We start from the raw sequence: 22354 nt of genomic DNA on the forward strand, positions 1-22354 counted from the left end.
AAAAAATAAATAAAAAATAAAAATAAAAAATAAATAAAAATCATGTCATATGTTTATTTACTTATTGAAGGACATTTTTGTCATTTATTGTATATTTTTTTTTGAAATAAAGGAGAAAAAAGCTTTTTTTTTTTTTTTTTTTTAAGCAAATGAGAATTGTGTATGTCTGCATCAAACCCAGACTTCCACATTCCTTTATAAATACAAAAAATTGCAACACATAAAACTTATCGAAATAAAAAAAATGGAAGTTATAAAGAATGTATATATTCTCTATCCCATGAATTTTTCTCTGTGAATCGTCTCTCATTCCATGGCTTTGTCTTTGCTTCAAGCCCTTGTCAATCTCTTCATGATTCTCACGTCCCACCATCCACTCCTTACCTTCATTCCAACTCAACCAACGCCTCCAATATTCAATCCTCTTTCTCTCTCTTCCCCTAATTCTCTCTTTGTCTCTCTAGATTCATCCTCTATCTCTCTCACTCACAGACAGATTTATTCCCGTCCCACTCTCTAATCCTCTCTCTCTAGCTCTGTTTCGTTCTCTCTCTAGCTCTGTTTCGTTCTCTCTCTACATCTCTGAAATTTTTAAAGAAAACCCATCTCTTTTGCCCCTCTCACTAATTCTCTCTCTCTCTTTCTTTCTCTGTTCTTTTTCATTATCTCTCTACATCTTTGAAGTTTTTAAAGATAACCCATTTCTATTCTCTCTCTACATCTTTGAGGTTTTTAAAGAAAACCCATTTCTTTTTCATTGCCAACTATGACGGAAGTCCTCCATTCCAGTCAAGCTTATGGGCCAGAGGCCACCACCACTCCCTGTTTTCCTTCCTCCTCAAGCTCTTTCTCATCTGCGAATGATGACCCACATGTGGAAGAGGGGTTTAACAACCCCAATTCCCCTCTCTTAGACCAGGAGAATGACCAGAAAGAGGACGAGTCTCTCTCCCTTGTTGCTCTTCTATTGACTGCCTTTCGAAAGTCAGTTGTGGCCTGTAGAACTGGGAGAGACGAGTTGGGTTCGATGGAGATCGGATGGCCGACAAATGTGAGGCATGTTGCTCATGTTACATTCGATCGGTTCAATGGCTTCCTTGGATTGCCTGTCGAATTTGAACCCGAGGTTCCTCGGCGTGCACCTAGTGCTAGGTATGGGAACACACCTCTCTCTCTCTCTCTCTCTCTCTCTCTCTCCTGTTTTCTCTTGTTTCTTTTATGGGCTTTTCATTTGTAGAGCATTGGAGGTTTGGGATCTTGTTTTGCGGGAGTTCATGGATTGGGGGTTTTGTTACTTCGTTGACCTCTATTAGTCTTTGTGTCATGAGTTTTATCCAATTTTAGTCAGTGGATTGGTTATGCATACTGGGTAGAGTTTCTTTTTGATTGCATACCCAGTTTCAGTTTAGCATGGGGGTCCAAGATCTTGTAGTGATTAATTTCTTGAATGGATTCTCTTAAAGTTTTGACTGATCTGTGAAATATGTTTTCGAGGTAAAAAAAAAGAAACTGCTTTATGTAAGTTTCAGTTGTTTGGATTGGACTGAATTTATTTCGACTGTTGGAACTGAAAATGCTAAAACTAGAGAAATAAGGAGGAAAAATCAGGAATGAGACTTAAAGAAGAAATAGAAACATTGGCAAAAGGGGACTAGCGAATGGCAGTACAATGAGGCTGAAAACTTACAATCAGACTTGTTCTGATACAGTATGAAATAGTGCCTAGACAGAGAGTAAATCTCAACTTGACCATGGTGATGGCACGAGTATCTCGAAGTCGTGCATGTCCTTAGCTAGATTGTTGAGGCTGATTCCCAGTAGGTATCTTGACATCCACCTAAGCCTTGGAAAGCTAAGCAAAAAGGCATGGGATCGGTTAATGGAGACGCCTTGCCTTGTGGAAGAGTCAGATTTAGGTTGATGCTCATTGAGGTGATGCAATGTAGCATCTTTGGTACTTCATGTTCCTTGTTCCAAATTTTGTAGGAGCTGATTGCAAATTTGGAAGGACATGATTTGTGTTGTTATAGCAACGTAATAATGAAGGTCACAAGTTTCATTTTGTTGAAATGGATGTAAACCTACAGTGCACCGGTTTGGATATTGGGTTTTATTAGATGGAGTGGTTAGTATCTTATAGGAAAAGGGCTTTGGAGATACGGGACATAGTTTTGGAGCTTGAAGCTTCCAAGTCATAAGCTTTGTCAGAGATTGTTTTGTGTTGAGGAAGATAGTCTTATCGGGGAGGTTAATGAGTGGTTTGGATGTTAGAAATTGTATTTCACTATTTCTCTCTCCTTTGGTGTTAATAAGATTGCATGGGTCAAGTTGTCCATTCAACAATCTGCGGGATTGGGGTGTCAATGACTTGATTTACCTGGGGTTCCCTGAATTTTCCGAGAAGGCTAGCATATCCACTACAAAGTGTTATTTAGGGGAATCTTCTCCAAAAGCATGACTCCTAGTTTTTCTAAAATTTGCATTATGCATCCTTGCGCTGAGGATCATTAGGCCATTGTTTCCTACACTGCTCCTTTTCTATAAATATTTGTAGCTTCTCTCTTGACCTCTATGGAGTACCCCATGTGATGGATTACTCCAGTCACTGTCTGACACTCTCACTTCTTCTGAAAAGGCTTTTGATTATGGAAGATGTGCCTCTGAGTCATTTGTTTAGCGCATCTAGAAAGAGAGATGGTGTGGTGTCATATGGTCTCTTGGGCCTTGACCCCCTTAAGGAGTGGCTCTGATTGAAAGCACAATATTTGATGTGTGTAGGAGGTTGGGCTGGGTAGTGGTTGGCAAAGAATCCCCTTTCGCATTCAGGGCTTTCCCATGAAGGGATTGTAACAGTTAAACTCAAATTACAGCTTAGGAGTCATATTTTTTTACTATTTAGGGGGAAGCTGGAAGGTTTTCGCAAGGAAGATAGCTTCGTGTCATTAGATAAAAGTTGAAATTAAGTTCTCTCGATAGAGTATTTCATAGTTCTTTTCAGATTTCCTGCTGGTAGAAGGCCACCTTTCAATGTGATTTGATGGATATATTGAGGGAAAGAAAACATGACGAGGATTGCAGACATTGCGGAGGAAATTATAAACATCAATAAGATGTAAATATTGCTTCATCGTGTCCCTTGAGATGCCAATACTATATGAGATCCTGGTGTCAAAGGCAAGGTAGAGAGATGTTGATGCTTGTGGACAAAATTGAATATTTTGAATTTCCTTTAGTTTGGTGAATTTGATTTATGCTTTTTTCCCTTGCTTCCATGAGATCCTTATTCCTTGGAGCATCTTGATGTATTCAAGTTTCTTAATGTTCAACAGGCATTTCTTGATTTCTTGAAGGGAAAATTTTCTAAAACACACCGCAAAATCAACAGAATCATGGTTTCCATTTGCAACTTTGTCAAAGTTTTTCTTGAGAATGCCTCGGGGTGGTAGATACCAATTCTCCTGTGCTAAAGGTTCAGAACTCTTGACTTTCATTACCATATACCAAACTGAGCATCTTTAATTGAGTTCCACCACTTGCATTTTAGGTCATAGCTTGACCCATGAGGTAATGTGGTGATCAATGATTTCCATCGAGGCATCAAGATATTTGCATTCTAGATGGTGGTGAATGATTTCCATCAAGACATTGACATATTTGCATTCGAGAATCATTACGGTAGGTTCCCATCGAGGCACCAAGATATTTGCATTCTAGATGGTGGTGAATGATTTCCATCAAGGCATCGTCACTTTTATATTTTTTGACTATGTTAACTGTTCTATTTATAAGAAAAGAGGTTACAAGAGAGCATAGAGGTTACCCACAAGGTGGGGCTCTAGCCAAAAAAATAGGCTTCCCAAGGAATGGTAGCCTTATACAAAAAATGGGGTTACATCATATAAGTTAACCCAGGTAATATAAACAAAAAACAGAGAAACAAGCAGCGAGATCTTAACTGTAATATAGCATCGGCACATTTGCATTCAAGATTCATTACTTTAGGTTCTGTTATTTTAAATGTTCACCAAATGCTCAATAAGAATGCTGATTCGCTTAGATTAGTTCACCTTTCGTTCACGTTTGCTTCCCAAACCTGCACCAAACAAGAGTATCATCACCTAAGCAATATTAAAGCTCCTAATGACCACCTTCAAGCTCTATCTGTGTTGAACCTATGAGCAATCTATAGTTTCTTCTACATCCCTCTATAGAAGACATGTCTGGCGACATCAAGCCCCAACTAGGGGTTCTGGGTGGACTGAGTGAGACCTTTGATTTTGGTGAATTGGCTTGAACTTAATGACTTAACAATAACTATAACATGGTGCCAATCAACAAAATTAGACATGCTCGAAAATGGTATTTGAGGCTTCAGTCTAGGTTTTATTTTAATCAAACATTGAAACTCAAAACTTCTATTCGGGATGCTGCTGCCATATAAACTATGATGGTCTTACCAGATTTGAGTATCAGGGATAACCATGATGGTTATTATTTAACAAAAACGGGGAATAGTCAGATAAGGATGTTCATTGTTATGCCTTTAATTTCATAATTGTTGGTTTTCTTCAGTAAGAATGTTTTTCTCAATTGGTTTCATGCCAGATAAGATGAGTGAATTAAGATTGAATTGATTGAAATCATACATTTTAGTATTTGTTATCTATTTCTTTGTAATTCTCTGATTATTGTTGTTGCCATCACTGAGTTCAGAATAGGTTAGCCTATCACATTTATCAAAATTTATACAGCAACTGTTTTGCAATTCAATATCCCCTACATTGCTTGAACATTTACAAACTTTATGCTAATATTATCCAGGACATGATCATCTTGTTTTTGATCATCCATATAATTTGTTTTTTCTAATTTTCTTCTACTACCATGCCGTATTAGATTGGGCGTGCAATTGTTCCACCTGTATGCTTCAACTGTTGTAGTAGAATTGTTGTTACGTTAAGGTAATGAGAACAGCTAAAGGTGTGAGGCAAGCCCAAGCTGACAATGAAATTGGGTTGGGCACTTTGGATGAAGATTGGGGATTAACTTGAGATATTATAAGAACTCATAAGAACTCACAACTAACATTAGAAATTATGAACAATGATTGAATATAACCGGGCCCTTTGGCCATTGGAGGAAAAGATTGAAAAGTAGAACTGTTCATATTATTTATAAAGAGGATATTAAGAGTTCCTAATAACTTCAGCACTGAATATTATTGGAAAATGTATTGAGACATATGTATGTGTTTGTCTGCCCAACATTCTCAGTACCTGCTTTAATTGATTGATTTCTTTAGTTCTAGGATGCAATGACCTTGGCCTTTAAAGCAATAATCGTGTGGATTAGTTTGTCTATTGGTTGGTGATAGGTTCATTTACTGCCTCTTTTTCCCTTCTGTCTGTGTTCACATGCTACATGGTCAAAATGCATCCAAATGCTGACTCTTCGAAGTGTAAGTATACCATATTCTGAGTTAATAGGAAATGTGGCACCCCAATCCATCCGCTATCCGTACTCAGTTGAATGTCCCTATGGGCTCTGCTCCTGTTAATCTCCAACCATACATCACTAGGAATGGGTTGGTAAATATAGCTTAGCGTTCCACATGCCCTAGCACAAGACTACAGTAAACTTTCTCTACTCTAAAATATATCTAAAATAGTAAGAGACAGACAGTGTTGCCTTGTGCATAGCCACATCCGAACATCTCAGTTTGCGCGATGGGTTTCCTTGCGCGATGGGTTCCCTCAAATCATCTGGCTGGTTGTTTTGCTTGTTTTTTCAGACAAACTCTACAAAATTTTGCCTTCTTGTACTTGGTAAAATTTACCATAAACAGCTGGTGTATAGTAGATGACAAACTATTGGAGCATTCTCTGTTCTCTATGGCAGATGGTGGAGATTAACTGTAGTTGCTTTTGATGGATATTCACCTGCATACCGTTAATCTTCGCTGTCTAGCATGGAGAACAGATGGTGGCTGCTCCGATGGTGCACTTGTACAATATGCTGGCTGTCTATGGCAGATGGTGGAGATTAACTGTAGTTGCTTTTGATGGATATTCACCTGCATACCGTTAATCTCCGCTGTCTAGCATGGAGAACAGATGGTGGCTGCTCTGATGGTGCACTTGTACAATATGCTGACTGTCTATGGTACATTTTTTTTTTTTTCTGGGAATGTTACCAAATCTATGGTGCATTTTTCTAAATATTATAACTTTAAACTTGCTTGAGATCTTCACCTTATGCATTGAATTCTGTGGCATCCCAATATCACTGTGCTGACCTCTTTTTCCCTTTGTTTTGTAGTGCAAATGTATTTGGAGTTTCTACTGAATCTATGCAGCTTTCCTTTGATTCCAGAGGGAATAGCGTGCCAACAATTCTCCTGCTGATGCAGAATTGTTTATATTCTCAAGGAGGACTTCGAGTATGTCCTTTACTTGATTAGTGTATTGAATTTTTAGCTGCAATGCCATGAATTTTACCTGAAATTTGGTTTACATGTACTGGAAACAAATGATATTTGAAATTTTGTTTTTTCAAATTTTCTTAGGAAAGTGGCATTTGCAGAAGTTCGAATCGAAAATTTGGCCGTAACTCTGATATTGTGTTTGATTCATTTTTTTATAGCAAATAATTCTTTCCACTAGGGGAACTTGAGTTGCAAACTTTAAATCTTGCTTTTTTTTGTCCTTGCTGAGTTGAAAATAGTAACCTTACTTGTGTTTTTTATCTTGTGTTTTATGACATTTCACTTGGTATACTATGGAAACTGAAACCACAGGCAGAGGGAATATTCAGGATAAATGCTGAAAATAGCCAAGAGGAGTATGTTAGAGACCAGTTGAACAAGGGAATTGTGCCAGAGGGGGTGGATGTCCACTGTTTGGCTGGTTTGATTAAGGTAATAAGTCTTAATGATAATGTTAACTGAATAATCCACGGAGGTCCTCCTTTCAAGGGCTCGACATACCAGTGTTTTAAAACTCTTTCGCTGAGTCAGACTCAGACTCGGTCGAGTTCCTTGGACTTGGCAGGGGGCTCAGTCCAAGTAGAAAACATTGGTAACCGGCTGAGTGGTTCCGTGAGTTTCTCTGCTAGATATGTTAATTAATGATAATGTTAACTGAATAATCCACGGAGGTCCTCCTTTCAAGGGCTTGTGACCATACCAGTGTTTTAAAACTCTCTTGCTGAGTCAGACTTAGACTCGGTTGAGTTCCTTGGACTCGGGGGGTTCAGTCCGAGTAGAGAACATTGGTAAACGGCTGAGTGATTCCCTGAGTTTCTATGCGAGATATGTTAAGACTCTGCTGAGTCCTACTTGGCATTGGCCGTCGAGCAGCCTGACTCAGGGCTTAGCTAGCAAGTCCCAACCCGAATACACAAAACATTGGACTATACTGTTAAAATTGAAGTTTCAATTATCACTAATGGAGTTCTTATTCTTTCTTTCATCTCTTATTTGAAGCTGTTTTCCTTTGTGAATGCATGTTATCATTTAGAATCAAATCTCTCTCTCTCTAAATTTTGCAGGCTTGGTTTAGAGAGCTCCCTAGTGGGGTTTTGGACTCTCTTTCACCAGAGGAGGTAATGCAGAGCAATACAGAAGAGGAGTATGCTCGGCTCGTGAGGCTTTTGCCCCCGACTGAAGCAGCTCTACTCGACTGGGCTATCAACTTAATGGCAGACGTCGTTCAAGAGGAACATCTCAACAAGATGAATGCTCGAAATGTGGCGATGGTGTTTGCCCCAAACATGACTCAGGTGCCAACATACCACCACCTCATTTAAGGCTTTGGGATTTCATTCATTTTGTGTGTGTAAGAGAGAGAGAGAGAGAGAGAGAGAGAGAGAGAGATGAGGATTGATTTTTGATTGATTGAGTGCTTATTTGCAGTTTGATCATAATCACTTCATATTTAGGTTCAGAATTTCATAACTTTTTGTCCCAGTTGTCTTACTAGTTTGCAGTCAAATTTGCACTTTGTCGGTTTGCTTCCTATCTTTTCTGTTTAGATATCTTTTATTGCATTTTTAACATTCTTATTTGAACATGAACATTTAGTTCTTAACCATCTGAGTTAGAACTCACCTTTATACAATTGCAGATGGCAGATCCTTTAACTGCACTAATGTATGCAGTGCAAGTGATGAATTTTCTTAAGACTCTGATCATAAAGACCCTAAGAGAGAGAGAGGAGCCTGTTCTTGAGGCAGCTTCTTGCTCTTCCAATTCCGATCCTCCAAAAGGTAATGGGGATCATGGCTCATCTCAGCGATGCCCAGAGGCCCACATTGGAGAAGAAAAGGAGGAAGAGAGAGAAACTCATCAAGAGAAAGAAGGGAGAGAAGAAACCGGTCAGTCACTCGAGGCTTCTGAGGCCATTTCAGATGGCATTTCACTAGGAGCCATAGCTGATCCTCTGTTTGAGGATTCGGGTGGGGGTTTAACCAATTCTAGAGAGAAGTCTACCCATAGTGGAAATGGGTTTTCAGGTGATGGGTCAACGGATACAAATTCTCTTCCAAACGGGGTGCACAAGCCTGTTAATGGCCTCAAGATTGAGGAAGTAGAAATTTGCTGTAAAAATAAGACCTGCAGCACCGGTAATCTAAATGGCAGGAAAAGCGCTAGAAACGGACAGCCTAAAGTTCAGATAAATTCGACTGTTGAGAAGTCGAGGGGAATCAATATCATAAGCCGTATAAATTCGAGGGTGGAGAGGGTCGAAGCATGGAGGTAGAAGTGGGAAAAACTGTGTGCTTGTGTTTTTCAGAGATTGGAAATGAGATTGGGTGTGCTTTTATGTCTGTTTCGTGGGTGGTTTCTTATGCATCACTGCTAATTGGGGAATGTGTCAAACCCTTTTCTTTTCATTCTGTTCAAAAACGGTTGGTTTCCTCTGATGAGGATGAAGTTGGTTTCGGTGTTCTGTGATGTGTGAGATTTGCTTTTGGTTATTTGGTTGTCCTCTTTCTCTCTCTACGACCATATGCTCACCTTCTGAGTTAGGCATTCTTTTATGCGACTAACTACCTCCAAGGGTCCTATTTCTGTGTATTTTGAGCATTGGCCTTACATCTTGTCTAAATTAATACATTATTTTTTGTATATTAATCTTTGAAATCTTGGGGCACAAGATCTCTTTCTAGCATGATCTTCCCCAGATTTGATACTTGGAATCCAAAACGAATATCCAAAGATGTTGTCAAGTGACTACGAGTGTGCATTGCAAGCACTCTTTTTGTAGGTGGATTAGATTTGAAATGGCTCCAATTGTTGTATATAATAATGGTAATTGCAACAAGTTGTAGGTGGGTTGTAGTCTATAAAACTGTTATTTTTAGCCAATCACTCGTGGCCGTCCCATTTGAAATCCGCCAGTTTAGAGAGTGACTAAATTTGAGATAAATACTTTTTTGGATTTCAAATGTACGACACACCTTGGCGTACGATTTGGCATCCATTGGTGGCTAAAGCAATTGAGCAAAATGACGGACAAAAATTCATGTAGTTGAACTCAATTAATTGAAAAAAAAAACTATGATGATGATGACGATGATGATATTAGTGGTGGTTGCTTCAAACTCTTCACGATTTGTTTATCATCATCCAATTACTTGATATAGAAAACTTCTTTTTCAATTCTTTACCCCACTTATATAGGAAACAAAATCAACCCTAGATTCCATGCCCCACCAAGATGTTAAACGAAATTGACATAGGGTTGTAAGGCATCCACTTATAGCCTCCCATTTCTCCAACTAGAGATGAACACCAAAATACAGCCCATTTACTCGAAAATAACAGTGTTGATTATTCTAGAGAGAGAGAGAGGACAATAAAAATAATTCCAGAGAGAGAAAGAGAACCCCAAAAAAAGACTCGAGGTGGGCGTATCTATCCTGGCTGGCTCAGCCCAACCCTGAGTTAGCCATAGGGCCACATAAAAACAGTGGACATTGGTGGCAAACCCAAGCCATCCATGAGCTTTGCGTATCTTTATCAGCTCCATCCATTGAACCCCTCCGGCTTTAACCTGTGGTGTCCAATCCACTTGTCACCAGATCCACACCCTCAATCCAACAAACTCCCCAACTGGCCATTGGGAGAAGAACTCGATCAAAACACCTCTCTCTCTCTCTCTCTCTCTTTCTCTCTCTTCCCCCAATTATAGCATCCACAACAAAGCCCGTGGCCGTTCCATATCCACACACAGTAACCCATCGTCTCACTCTTTCTGTGCCATATATATTTGTACCCCACTTTCTGATTTCTATTCTTTCTAAGAGAAAAACCCATGTGTCATGGCTGCTTGTAGGAGCTTACAGTATTACTTTGACAACCCAAAAGCCAAAACCTCTCTTCTGAATGACCTTGATGCCTTGGCCTCTTGGGGTCGAATGAATCCGGCCAGGGCCCAGGTGGAGCTTGCGGCCATTACCGAGCTCTTTGGTGAGCTTCACTTTCAGGAGAAACCCAAGTTCCAGGTTGCTAACGAGGAGGAGGAGAGTGCTGATCTTAGTCAAGATCAGGAGAATGGTAATTCTCAAGAAAAACCCAGGAAAACTTGCTCGGCTTTCGATTCTTTGTTCCATATTCCTGATGGAGAACGCGAAAATTACCTTAGTTTTCTTGATGCAAAACCAGATAAAAGTAGTTCTTCTTCATTGAATTCCTTTTTGGGTCTTGATAAAAAATCAGGTAAAAATTCTTCTTCGCTGAATTCCTTGTTGGGTAACAGTTATTGTTGTGCTTCCAAGGACCTCGAATGCTTTTCTCCGAAGTCTTCACCTTCTTCGAGATATTGCACAGAGGGATTGGGGTTTGAGAGCTGTGAAGAGATCGAAGAAGCCATGAATCCATCGACCTCATCATCATCATCATCAAAGCATGAGAAAGAAGAAGAAAAAACCCATGATGATGATGGTGGTAAGCATGAATGCAGTAACCATGAAAAAGCACTTATTTCTAAGCAGGTGAAGCCATGGCCCAAGGTAATGAGCTGCGAGAGGGGATCTAGTGTGAGAAAGAGAGAAAGGGTGGGTAATTTCCCACCCCCCATTTCTTGTATTGGGAGGAATGGTCAGCCTTGGGTTTCTCTGAGATCTTACAGGCATGATGGAAGGTTTGTTTTGAGAGAAATTAGAGTCCCAATTGCCCATGAGTTCTTGCGAGCATGTCGCGAAGATGGCAGGCTTAAACTCCGTTTTATTCAATCAGAAGAGGAAGAAGAAAAAGAAGAAGATGGTGATGAAAACTAGTTCAAGAAGAAGAAGAGAGAGGAAGACCAGGACCAGAAACTGGTTCAACCCATGTGGATCTTTCCTTGGAAGATGGAGATTCATAACAACATATATGTCATAGGTATTTGGCTTTATCAGCCACTGCTCAAAACATAAGAAAAAACAAAGAAATTTTTGTCCATCCTAACAAAAAGAGATCATGCTGGATGACGGTTTCTTCCCCTAAATTTTAAACCATATTTTGCTGATGGTTTTAGAGAGAGAGAGCTCAATAACCGGAGAATTGAAAGGGACAATGGTTTATACCCAAAAATGTTTGGAATCTCTAAATACAAAAGTCCATGTTGGGTGAATAATTGGAAAATCCAAGGTGAGGGGAATCAGGTGGGGAAATGGGATATGCCGAAATGAGAGTTTCAATGGAAGGGAAGTTTGGGGAAATGAGAAAAAAACTGTCTTGTTTACCAAAATGTGAAGTCTTAAAAAGCAAACAGTCCTTACTGCAAAGGTTGTTTTTGTTTTTATTTTGTGTGGGCTCTCAATGATCAAATGCCTTTTATTTTATTGTTTTTATTTTTTGTCATTTCTTGTGGTCTCTGTTCTTGGAGGTTTCGTCACTGGAGAACGATTCTAGTTGATTGCATTAACTTGCTTCCGTAAAGAATGCCATACACCAGCGGGGAGAGAGGGGATTGGAAGGGTTTGGACTCCACAGGATGTCAAAATCTATTTTTATATCTTATTATAAAATTTTAAATTTAAAACATGGTTAAAATCAAGTAGATCTATAAACATATGAAAATCTTGAAAATGGACGGTGTAGATAATACGTTGTAAAATGCACTATTCTTGATACTTAAAATCTTTTTAATTTTCATGGTCATACATCTTGATGTCGAGATGATCAATCACATGGTTTTTCAACATTAAAACTACTTTTTCCGATGGATTTTTGAGGTGCATCTGTAGTTCTACATTATAAGGTTGCATCCTTATATAAATTTTTTCTTTTTTATAAAGGCAACAATAGAAATGAGCAAGTTTTCTATGCTTTCCCAATAACATAAAACTTATATACTTCCCCTTATCCAACCTCCATTCTGAATTAAGGGCTAAGATTGCCCCAATCACAATGTCACGTCTCTACACTATTTTATTTTTTATTAACTATTTTGACACCAAATTATGGACGACCAATCCTCTATTAACTAGCACTAGTGAAAAATATAAAAAAAATATTTTCAATAAAATAAAATGATCAAAATACCCTTGAAAGTTTTAAAGGGTATTTTGATCATTATATTTTATCAAAAATTTATTTTTAGTATTTTTTATAGGTGCGCCCCAATGAGAAGATGACACGTACTAAATTTTATATTCATATAATTTGTATAAAAAAATTAAAAATAAAAAACTTTGAGACATTGGATATAAGATCAAACGGTGAGTGGCTCTCTTGATCAAAATTGAACATCTGGATGATAGAGGAAGCATAGATCTTCTATGCTTATATAAGTTTTTCTTTTTTTATAAAGACAACAATAGAAATATTGTTAATTCCTTTTGAGACAATGTAACAAGATAGGAAAGTGTAATTTCTAAAAGAGTTCATCTCTTTCTCTAAAATGCTTTATAGTATCAGAGCATCACTGATTATGTTAGTGTTTCATCTCGAAGTAGTTTTTCAATCTAAAGCGGGCAGCACTGGTCAGGCCAGGATCCCCCTTGCTTGGGCTCCCTCGGGGGCCAGGATCCCCCTTGCTTGGGCTCCCTCGGGGGCCCGGGTCCGATAGACCCCCTCTCGAACAACCGCCTGACTTCCACGAGTGCGCGTACAACTCGTGTGTCACGTGCGGATAGGTATGTCCAACTATGAGAGGATTTTAATGCGATAATGTAACAATCTTAAATTTTCAAAAAAAAAAGAAAAAAAAAAAAAAAAAAACTTTTAATAAGTGATGGTCCATATGAACATGATAGTCTTTAAGGACCATCACCATTTTCAAAGCTTTTAGTTTGAATTTGTTTATTTGCTGCTGCCTTGCCACGTCCAGTGGACGTGGGCTTTAAGCATATAAGAGGTAATATAAACGTTACACCTCATGTATGAGGTGTAACTTAATAAAATATTATTATAAAGTGTCGTAAGAGTTTAAATACGAGAGACGAGGTCTCTCTCTCTCTAGCCGAATTTTTATCGGAAGCTCCCTTTCAAAATATTTTAGGTAAGTGACATCGTCTTCCTGAAAAATAGTCTGTTTTTAATAAATAGTGATATTTCCGTCCAGGATCTTTATTTTATAAGTTTTATGTGTAAGTGACCTCATTGTCTCGAAAAATAATCCATTCTTTTTAAAAATAAAATGAAATAATTATTTCAGCTTATTATCATGAATTTTAGGCGCGATAAATTTTATGCACACACGACCTCATTATCTTGAAAAATAATCTTTTTAATAAAAATTGTGATATTTTATCTATGTTAGAAATTTTAAATGCTGTAAATTCTTAGAAAAATAAATTTATTTATTTTTCTTGTCTATTATTAGAAAATTTTAGATACTATCAAATTATTAGAAATAAATGTGATATTTCTGCTTTTAGTAAAATGGTGAGATTTCTTTCTACTGTTTTTAAATATCTAGACATTGTAAATTTCATGTGCAAATGACTGCCTTATTATCTGAAAATTGATATTTTTGCATTTGATTATAGCATTGTTGTGAAATGTTTATTTGCAAATTAACATCCCATAAATTATGATAATTTCGTATTCTTGAATTTCTATAAGAGTTTTTCTATACATATTAGATTGGCAATTATGCTAGAATGTCTTTACGAACTGCTACCTTTCTAAATTTGAGCCCAAAATATTTGATTGGTTGAAATGTTAATGAAAGTGACTGTTATTAATGGTGTCAGTGAAATTTATATTAATGATTTCAGTGATATGTTGAGTACATGATATTTGCTGCTTTCGAATGTTTAAAGATATTTAAAAATAATTTAAGTATGCAAGTGGACTCATCCGGTTCGCCGGTGAGGTATAAGTGAATCTATCCGGGACGCCGGAAGGGATTAAGTGGACTCATCCGGTACGCCGGTGAGGTATAAGTGGACCTGCAAGGATTAAGTGGATCTATCTAGGATGCCGATAGGGATTAAGTGGACCCATCAGGACGCTGATGGGGGTATATAGGTGACCTACTTGGGACACCAGTAGGGTATTTTGTGAAATCTTTTGAATTATGCACTGCCGTTAAAGTGTTATATGCATTTCAATTATTCGGATTATACTTAATTATAAATTTATTGAAAGTGAAACTGTTGATGCATTTCTGTTAATAGATCTCCTTTTTGAAAATATTGATATCTTTCAACCATGATTATTTTTAGGATTATGATGATCACTTACTGAGTAGCCAAACTCATCAAACTATGGTAAACATTTTTTTAGGATAACTGCGGATTCATTTTGAGTGCTAGTCAAGATCAACCTTGGAAGATATTGTTGTTGTGCTAGCTTTTTTTTGTTACTTTGTAAGAACCCACCACTATAAATTTGTCCTATCAAGAGATGTATATATGTTTTGACTGTCACATCTCAAGAATATCTGTATTGTAAATTCTTGGGGTGTGACAGATAAAGAGATGGACTCCAGCATCTACCTCACCGCGGTTGCGAGTTTGTGGGATAAGCCCGGACTATTGCCCTCTTAGATCAATGAACGAAGCCCTTCGACTATCCAGTAGCGCGGTTTGGATGAAGCACCCTCTCTCGAAACTCAACACTTTGTCTGGACTCTTTTTTGAAATCAGCTTATGAAATCAAAATGTGATGTACTCCTCCCTAATATACGTTTATATGGGGTGAGTGGCTTTAGTTTTGGGGGTAGAGTGATTAAAGAAGTAAGAAAGAGACGGAAGAAAGAAGATAATGTGAATGGATGAATGAAAATTTAGTTTATAAAAGAGAAGAAGAAGTGAAGAGACAAAATCGGGCAGCCTCCCGACGTAACCTCTCCTAAGAGGTATTACCGGAGGTACCAGGCTTGAAGCCTTGGTACTCGGAAAAATTGAAAAGTAGAGTTACAAGATTAGAAAAGTACTAGGCTTGAAGACTTGATACTCAAAGGATTTGGAAAGTGGAGTTACAGGACTAAGTCTATAACTATGTCACTAAACCAAAGAGCCCATTAAATGTGATCAAAGGAGAGAAGAAAATGAGAGAGAGAGAAAAGAGAGATGAAGGTCCCTTATAACCCAAGCACTATGTGGCTTGATGGTTAGAGTAGTGAAATGGTCAAAACTCTAAAGAAAACTAACTCAAGATGACCCCAACCCTAGTGACCGAGTGTAAGAGAATCAGTATCTTTTATGACCCAACTTCATTGTATGAGCTGATGGTTAGAGTAACAATCCGAGAGGTAGAACCTTAGGGCACTACCTCAAGATGACCCAAATCAAGTACTCAAGAGGTGAAAGAAACAATGAGTTAAAGAGAGAAATAATAGATTGATAAAGTTAAAATGAAGTAAAATAAATGAGAAGTTGAAATATGACTTAGAGGGAGAAAGAAATGCTTAAGGTGAGATGAAGTGGGATGAATGGAATCAAAGGATGATGGACCCACCTATGGTGCAATCCAAACCCAAAGGAGAGATGAACATATAGAAGAGATAGGCTGGATGAAAATATGAGAGAGGAGCGTATAGGGGTTAGATGAGAAGGGCGAATAGAGGTGCTAAAAGAGAGGGGCGGATGAAGATGTTAAGAGAGAGGGGCAGATGAGAGTATTTAAGGGAGATGGGCGGATAGAGGTGCTAAGAGAGAGAGAGGTAGATAGGAGTGTTTAAGAAAGAGGGGCAGTTGGAGTTTTTAAGAGAGAGAGGGGTAGATAGGAGTGTTTAAGAAAGAGGGGCAGATAGGAGTTTTTAAGAGAGAGAGGTTGATGGGAGTGTTTAAGGGAGAGGGGTGTATAGGAAGGTGCAAGCGATAGTGCGGATGGGAGATGTGAGGTGCGTGAGGAGATAGGGGGGACATGAGTGTATGTTGCGTGAGGAGATAGGGCCAATGGGAGATGTGAGGTAGAGAGTAGGGAATATAGAGGTGGAGAGCAAGAGGAGAGAAGATATAGTTAAGAGAGTGAGGGAAGGGCATACTTGCCTATGGAGTGGGTCCGTGAATAGACGAGAGGGATAGGGGGTAAGGGAGAGAAAACAGAGAGAGGGGAGGACAGATCTACCTGAGGTGCGGGTCCGTGTCTTGGGCTGGGGAGAAGAGAGCGAAAGAGAGACTGAGAGAGGGAGGGAAGTAGGGCAGACCCATCTAAGGAGCGGGCCCGTCACTCTGATGAGAGGGATGATGGGTGAGTGTGGCCATTAAAGGTTTTTATGAGTGTTTGTAAAATGAAATGATATAGTGGAACATAAACTTAATGGGAGTGTGGTCCCGTGTGGACCATACAAAGCAAACGATGTTAGCTGATATCAGACTGAGCTTGACGAGCTAGGCCAGTCCGTTGGGAAAACCTATGTTAACCTGGCATAGAAAATTATCCAATAAGGGTTTTAATAGGTTATCCATTGATGAGGTCGAAATATGTCTGGATGAGTGAGTCGAGGGATTGTGTGACCCTTGTGTGTGATGGTGGCCTTTAGAGATGGGGGCCAAAGCCTCATTCGGGAGACATCACACGACATGCATAATGATAGCCGTTTCGGGAAAGCGAACCACCTTTTAGGGTGAAGCTTATGCATGTACGAGAGATATCCTTATGCGCCATAGGAGCGGTGGTCACATCAGGTTTACGTGACATTGGTATGTCTTTAGGGTAGAACCTGAAATCCACAAACTGGGATTACAATTCATTGGCCAGACTTTGGTGACTTAACTAATGAGCCCCTGCATGGACTGTGGGTCATAGGAAACACTGTGTTAGTTTGATAAAGCAAGTAGTGGCCGTAGTCCACAATTGAAGGTGGAGTACTCCAACGTTTATTTATTTAATTCCTAGACCATATGGATCTTTTTCCCATTTAATGAATTTAGTTATGTTTGTTTTAATGATATATGATTTTTAGAATTATTTGAATTTTTTTCTAGATCTCTGGATATTTTATTTATTAAATTTGAATTTATAAAAACAGAGATATTGATTTTCGATTGATTTAAATATTCAAATTTGATTTTATGGATTTCTAAAAATCATATAACTAATTTAATAATTTTAATATTGCATGGGAGGGCCAATATGTTAATGGACGCACCATTGCATGTGGGTGGGGCTCATGAGGTACCTCCTAGGGTGGCACACCCCACCCTAATGAAACTTTCCTTGTGTTAGTTCAAGCTTTGGCTTGAAGAGAAAGCTTTGAATTGTTTTTGGCTTCAAGAGAAAGCTTTGAAGTGTTTTAGAAAGATTTTGCCTTGAGAAAGCTTTCAAAAGATTTTTGGAAAGCATGAGAAGGCTTATGCATAATTTTAGTAAGCACTATATTATGAATAGAATTATTTTATTTAATTTATATTGATGGAAAATAGTTTAGGAATGAGGGATAAAAGCTCTAGCATCTTCCATAATATTGATGACTCATCTATGGAATAGAGGGCTCAAATCTCTCACCCTACAACTCACCAAGATCAATGGTTCATATTCAATCCCACAAGAAGAGGTTAACAAAGAAAATCCTAAAAAACACTAATCTTGTTCAAAGCCTCTAAAATAGATTGTCTTTGCCCAAAATCTCTACACCTTATCTTCTATCTCTCTTAAAAAAAGTTTTTTTTTCTTTCTCATGAAAGCCCAAAGGGGGCATGCCCCACTCTCTCATCTTTGAGATATGTCTCGCTCTCTTCCACATTGTGAAAGAACATAAGGGTTTAGGCTATTGAGACTTGTCATCTCTCTCATGGTGTCTCTCATAATCTCTCATCTCTCATTGGGGTTTTAGATTATAGAGTTGAGGTAGAAAAGAAAAGTATTTCTCTTAAACTATGTTGCTAAGGGGATTCACCTAAGGATTTGAGATTTGTGACGAAGGAGTTCATAGTTCCATTAGAGGGTTTGGCCTAAACTTGCGTTCCCGGTTGAGATTAAAAGTTGATCGTTGATCCTGTGCTATCGGATGGTGGTGACTTGGTGTGGGGTGTAATAAAGCCGATTAAGGTAATCTCCGACACTGTTTTTGTTTCTTACCATATTTAATTATATTGTCTTTATATTCTTAAATATAAGAGTTGTGGATATTTTTTTTGTTTAAAGAAAATTGATTTAGTGGCATCAAGGTTTTTAAGATATTGGATTTGTTAGTTTTATTTTCTTTGAAGCAAGAGCTATTGTAAGTGATCTTTTGAGGAAAGAAAAAAAAAAAAGAAAAGAAAAAAGGGTGAAAAGAATACAAATAAAAAAATATATTCTCCGGTAAGATCACATTAGTCTTTCTTTCAAAGAAAAAAAAGGTAAGAGAGAGAAAAAGGAGCCGGGCCCGCCCTAGGTGTGGGTCTAGGTTTCGAAGAGAGACAAAGAGAGGGAGGGAGGGAGAGATAGAGAGAGAGTGCTCGGACCCGCCCTGGGTCAAAGATAGAGAGAGAGAGAGAGAGAGAGAGAGAGAGAAGAGACAATGAAGAGAGAAAGAAGAGCGAGAGGGCGAGAGAGGAAGAAGAGAGACAGAGGAGAGAGAGTAGACCTAGAAAGAGCTTGAACCTAGGTGTATCTTCATCGATCCCTTTGCATACACATGAGAGAGATCTTGGTTTTGGTGGGTTAAGGTTAGGATCTAAGGCCTAAGTGTATGGTTTAGTAGGTTGGTTTGAGGTGTGGTGTATGGGAACTAAGGAGTATAGGGTAGGCTAAAGTTCATGGGGGACAATGGTGTATGGTATATTATGGTATAGGGTATAGGTTAAGGTGTAGGATAACTAATGTAGGGTATAAGGTGTATGGGGTAGGATTGGAAGCTATGAGTTCTAAGGTGTATGGAAGCTAGGAATCCTAAGGAGTATGGGGTTGGGAGTTGGAAATCCTAAGGCAGTTGGAATTTTGCGGTTCTAAGGAGTATAGGGTTCTAGAGGTATTTTCTCTCTCTAAGAAATGCTTATCTCTCCTCTCATCTTGAGTCTTGAACTTGAAAACAAAGCAAAGAACAAGCAACAAGTTGATTGCAAATAACTGAGAATTCAAGAGAGTTCAAGAGCTTACTCTAAATGTTCAAGGGTTTTATTACAAATGACTTGGGTTTCCTTATATAGAGCAAACACTAAACAATGGTAGCATGCTAAAAAACACCTAAAATTGTCAAAAAATACACATTTATGAATTAAAAAATTAATTTCGTTTTTGGATCAAATGACCAAAATACCCCTAGGCACTTTTCAACAAATGACAACCATCATTCCATGAGACGCCTCTTGCCATTGCTAGGCATCGAAAGCTTTTTTGGAGGCTTACAGTGGTAATTCAGGTGATCAATCGTCGTAGAATCGATGCTTGAACTTTTGCATACGTTTTGATACCCTTTGATCATCTTGCAACAGATATTTTAGGAAGAACCTAAATTCCGGCCAAGTTTCATAAACTTGTGATTCTTGGACCACCAATCCGGCACGATCTATGACATTCCAAGGCTTCATTTTGATCACAAATTGAAAGAGATACTATCACAATCATTTTGCAATAAATTTCGTTTATTTTGGTCTTTGTTTGAGCATATTCCAATTTTGGGAATTCGTTAGAACATGGGATTCTGATGAATCGAAAAATATGTCATTTTCAACCTCAAAATTCGTGTCATCCGGCCTCCAATCGTACGTAAAAAATTATACTAAACTATTGCTCTTCGAAGCACGGCCGCAATGGACCCATAATTGCAACTATTCGACACCGAGATCTTGAGCTATGTCATCTCAAAGAATTGGATATTCTTCTTTTTTAAAATTTGAATTTTCATGTTTTGAGTCCATTTTCTATCTAGAAATTCTCGCGTTTTGAGCCACTCTATGACACGTACCATTTGTCAAAACGACGGGGTCGTCGAGATCTAGCTCGTGTCCAAATTTGAGCTTAATTGGACTAACAAAGAGCGAGTTATGAGAATTTTAAAATCATTTCGAAATGAGAAACCACAATTTTCATAAAAAGAAATTGATTCACCAAGGTTGCAGTGCAATAATGTTAAACCTACGATTTATTGTCCCGGAGGATCCAATTGAGCTGAAATTTGGTACTTAGGGGTTTTCTAACGTTTCAGATCTAATGGCGGTGTTTTAGTACTGTTTTGAGACCCATAAAATAGAACTATAGTTATAGAGCCAATTTTCAGCATGATAGGAACTGGATTTGAAAACCAAGTTTCGTCCTGATCATATCAAAACTTGTTAGAATGTAATGAAACTTTGTGGGTATCCTCAGGGTATCCAAAACTACCCTCTCATAGAATTTGAGGCCATTCTGATACTTCTTCAGATATAACCTAGTTTTAGGCTTATTACTACAGTGTTCTTGTGGTCTGGTAGTATCTCGGGCACCTGTGGGATCAAGTTACTACTAGCTCTCTCCTTATTCGCCCTAGAGATAAAAGTACGTAAAAAATGACGTATAACAAGCACCTCATCTTGACTCATGATATTTTAATCTTTTTCCTTTGCCCATCTTTTATTTTTATTAAGTCATCATCTTCCAATTTTCCTTCCACCACTTTTCCTCTCACGATTTTTCTTACCGCCGTCCAAAATCCACGCTCTCTAATATCCTTCAAAATCTTCTTCCAGTCTTCCACCACCCTTACACTTCGCATCCCACGAGCCACCTTAAATCATCTTCCTTTCCCATCTTTCATATTATTAATCTTTGTTTTTCCATAACTTCCTTCCATTGAAGCCCTCATTCTCATGTTTTCCTTTTTTCTTTAACTCTCTAAGATACAAACCCATCTCTTATTTTCCATTAGTTATTTTCTCATCCAAAGCAATCAAAACACTAAGCTATCTCTTTTCCTTCTCAAGATAAGTCGATATGACCTTCACCATGCTCGTCATCTTCCCTTCTTACGCATCTTCTGAAAACCTTCCAACACCCACTAAAAGCCCATTCCATCTTTAGCAATTCAAGCTCCGTTGTGTACCATTCATCTATCCTCAAAGATCCTTTAGGTGTAATGGACACTCCAATATCCAAAATATCCCCATCCCTCCACCATTCACATAAGAAATTTTGTGTCGACAAAATTAACATAGAACAACTATCTATTATGAGAAACCTAGATACTAGCACTGTTTGAGAGTCAGGAATTTTTTTGATTTGTTAGTGGTGATTGCCCTACACCAATTCAAAAGATTTTTCTTCTGTAAGAGTGAAATCGAAATCCCAGACTACAAATTATAATTAAAGTGCGACTAGCTTATTAAAACTTGGATCACATGGACACTATCAGAATAACGTCTCAGTCTTGTGGTTGGCCTTAACACTCCGCAGAAGTATGGAAAGTTCTAAAGAATATCTATGCAGGTAATTCTCAAGCTAGGGAGTTCCAACTTATCTAGCAACTCTAACTCTATCAGAATACATATGCAGATTCAATAGTATTTATGATGATTTGGCTGCTATTGGCATACCTGTACATTCTTAATGGACTTTGTCCAAAATATGAGAGTTTTGTTACCACTATGCTTAAGCCTCCAGTTCCTTCCTATTTTGAAAGTACACTTCTTCAAAGCTATGAGATTAGAAATCAGCCTCATGTCTCTGAAGAATACTCATGTCCAAATCAGAATATGGCCCTTGTTGCACAATAGAAAATTTTTGAACCTAACAGAAGTATTAGAAATTATAGAGGTAGAGGTCTACACAACTTTGATGGTCAAATTTTTTTCAATTCTCGGGAGCGTGGATTTACTCAAATAAGCCAGAACAATAATGGGGGATGTGGTGTGACTCGTACAAACCAAGAAAATGGTGGTACATCTATGCAACACGTGAATCAAAGGTTCCAACAAGATTCACAGATACAATATTTAGCTCAGACACCCCAGGAAATTTGTCAAATTTGTAGAAAATTTGGATACACTGCATTGAAGTGTTGGCATAGATTAAATT

At 38.2% G+C, this 22354-nt stretch overlaps 2 protein-coding genes across 3 annotated transcripts; both read left to right on the forward strand.

Annotated features, from left to right (window-relative positions):
- Nucleotides 1-356: 356 nt before the first annotated feature.
- On the forward strand, nt 357-8976 carry LOC18441246 (rho GTPase-activating protein 1). The gene is made up of 5 exons (XM_006851365.4): nt 357-1152; nt 6319-6439; nt 6797-6916; nt 7549-7779; nt 8124-8976. Exons 1-5 carry the CDS (start codon nt 767-769, stop codon nt 8757-8759), a joined length of 1494 nt encoding a protein of 497 aa, XP_006851428.1. The 5' UTR covers nt 357-766; the 3' UTR covers nt 8760-8976.
- Nucleotides 8977-9687: 711 nt separating this feature from the next.
- Nucleotides 9688-11824, forward strand: LOC18441245 (FANTASTIC four-like protein (DUF3049)). Of its 2 annotated transcripts, XM_020671626.2 has the most exons (2): nt 10198-10558; nt 10761-11824. In XM_020671626.2, the coding sequence occupies exons 1-2, from the start codon at nt 10324-10326 to the stop codon at nt 10874-10876; spliced, it is 351 nt and encodes a 116-aa protein (XP_020527285.1). In that variant the 5' UTR covers nt 10198-10323; the 3' UTR covers nt 10877-11824. The 2 variants fall into 2 exon arrangements, with proteins under 2 accessions (XP_006851427.1, XP_020527285.1); XM_006851364.4 differs by having other exon boundaries at nt 9688-11824.
- Nucleotides 11825-22354: the final 10530 nt, after the last annotated feature.

The sequence above is a fragment of the Amborella trichopoda genome, chromosome 11, assembly GCF_054954075.1.
Source record: "Amborella trichopoda isolate Santa Cruz 75 chromosome 11, AtrichopodaSantaCruz75HAP2 v2.0, whole genome shotgun sequence".
Classification (NCBI taxonomy): Eukaryota; Viridiplantae; Streptophyta; class Magnoliopsida; order Amborellales; family Amborellaceae; genus Amborella; species Amborella trichopoda.

Coding starts and splice junctions, on each gene's coding strand:
- LOC18441246 (XM_006851365.4), top strand. CDS start 767: ATGACGGAAGTCCTCCATTCCAGTCAAGCTTATGGGCCAGAGGCCACC. Junction 6,440..6,796: donor ATTCTCAAGGAGGACTTCGA/GTATGTCCTTTA, acceptor CTGAAACCACAG/GCAGAGGGAATATTCAGGAT. Junction 6,917..7,548: donor GTTTGGCTGGTTTGATTAAG/GTAATAAGTCTT, acceptor TAAATTTTGCAG/GCTTGGTTTAGAGAGCTCCC.
- LOC18441245 (XM_006851364.4), top strand. CDS start 10,324: ATGGCTGCTTGTAGGAGCTTACAGTATTACTTTGACAACCCAAAAGCC.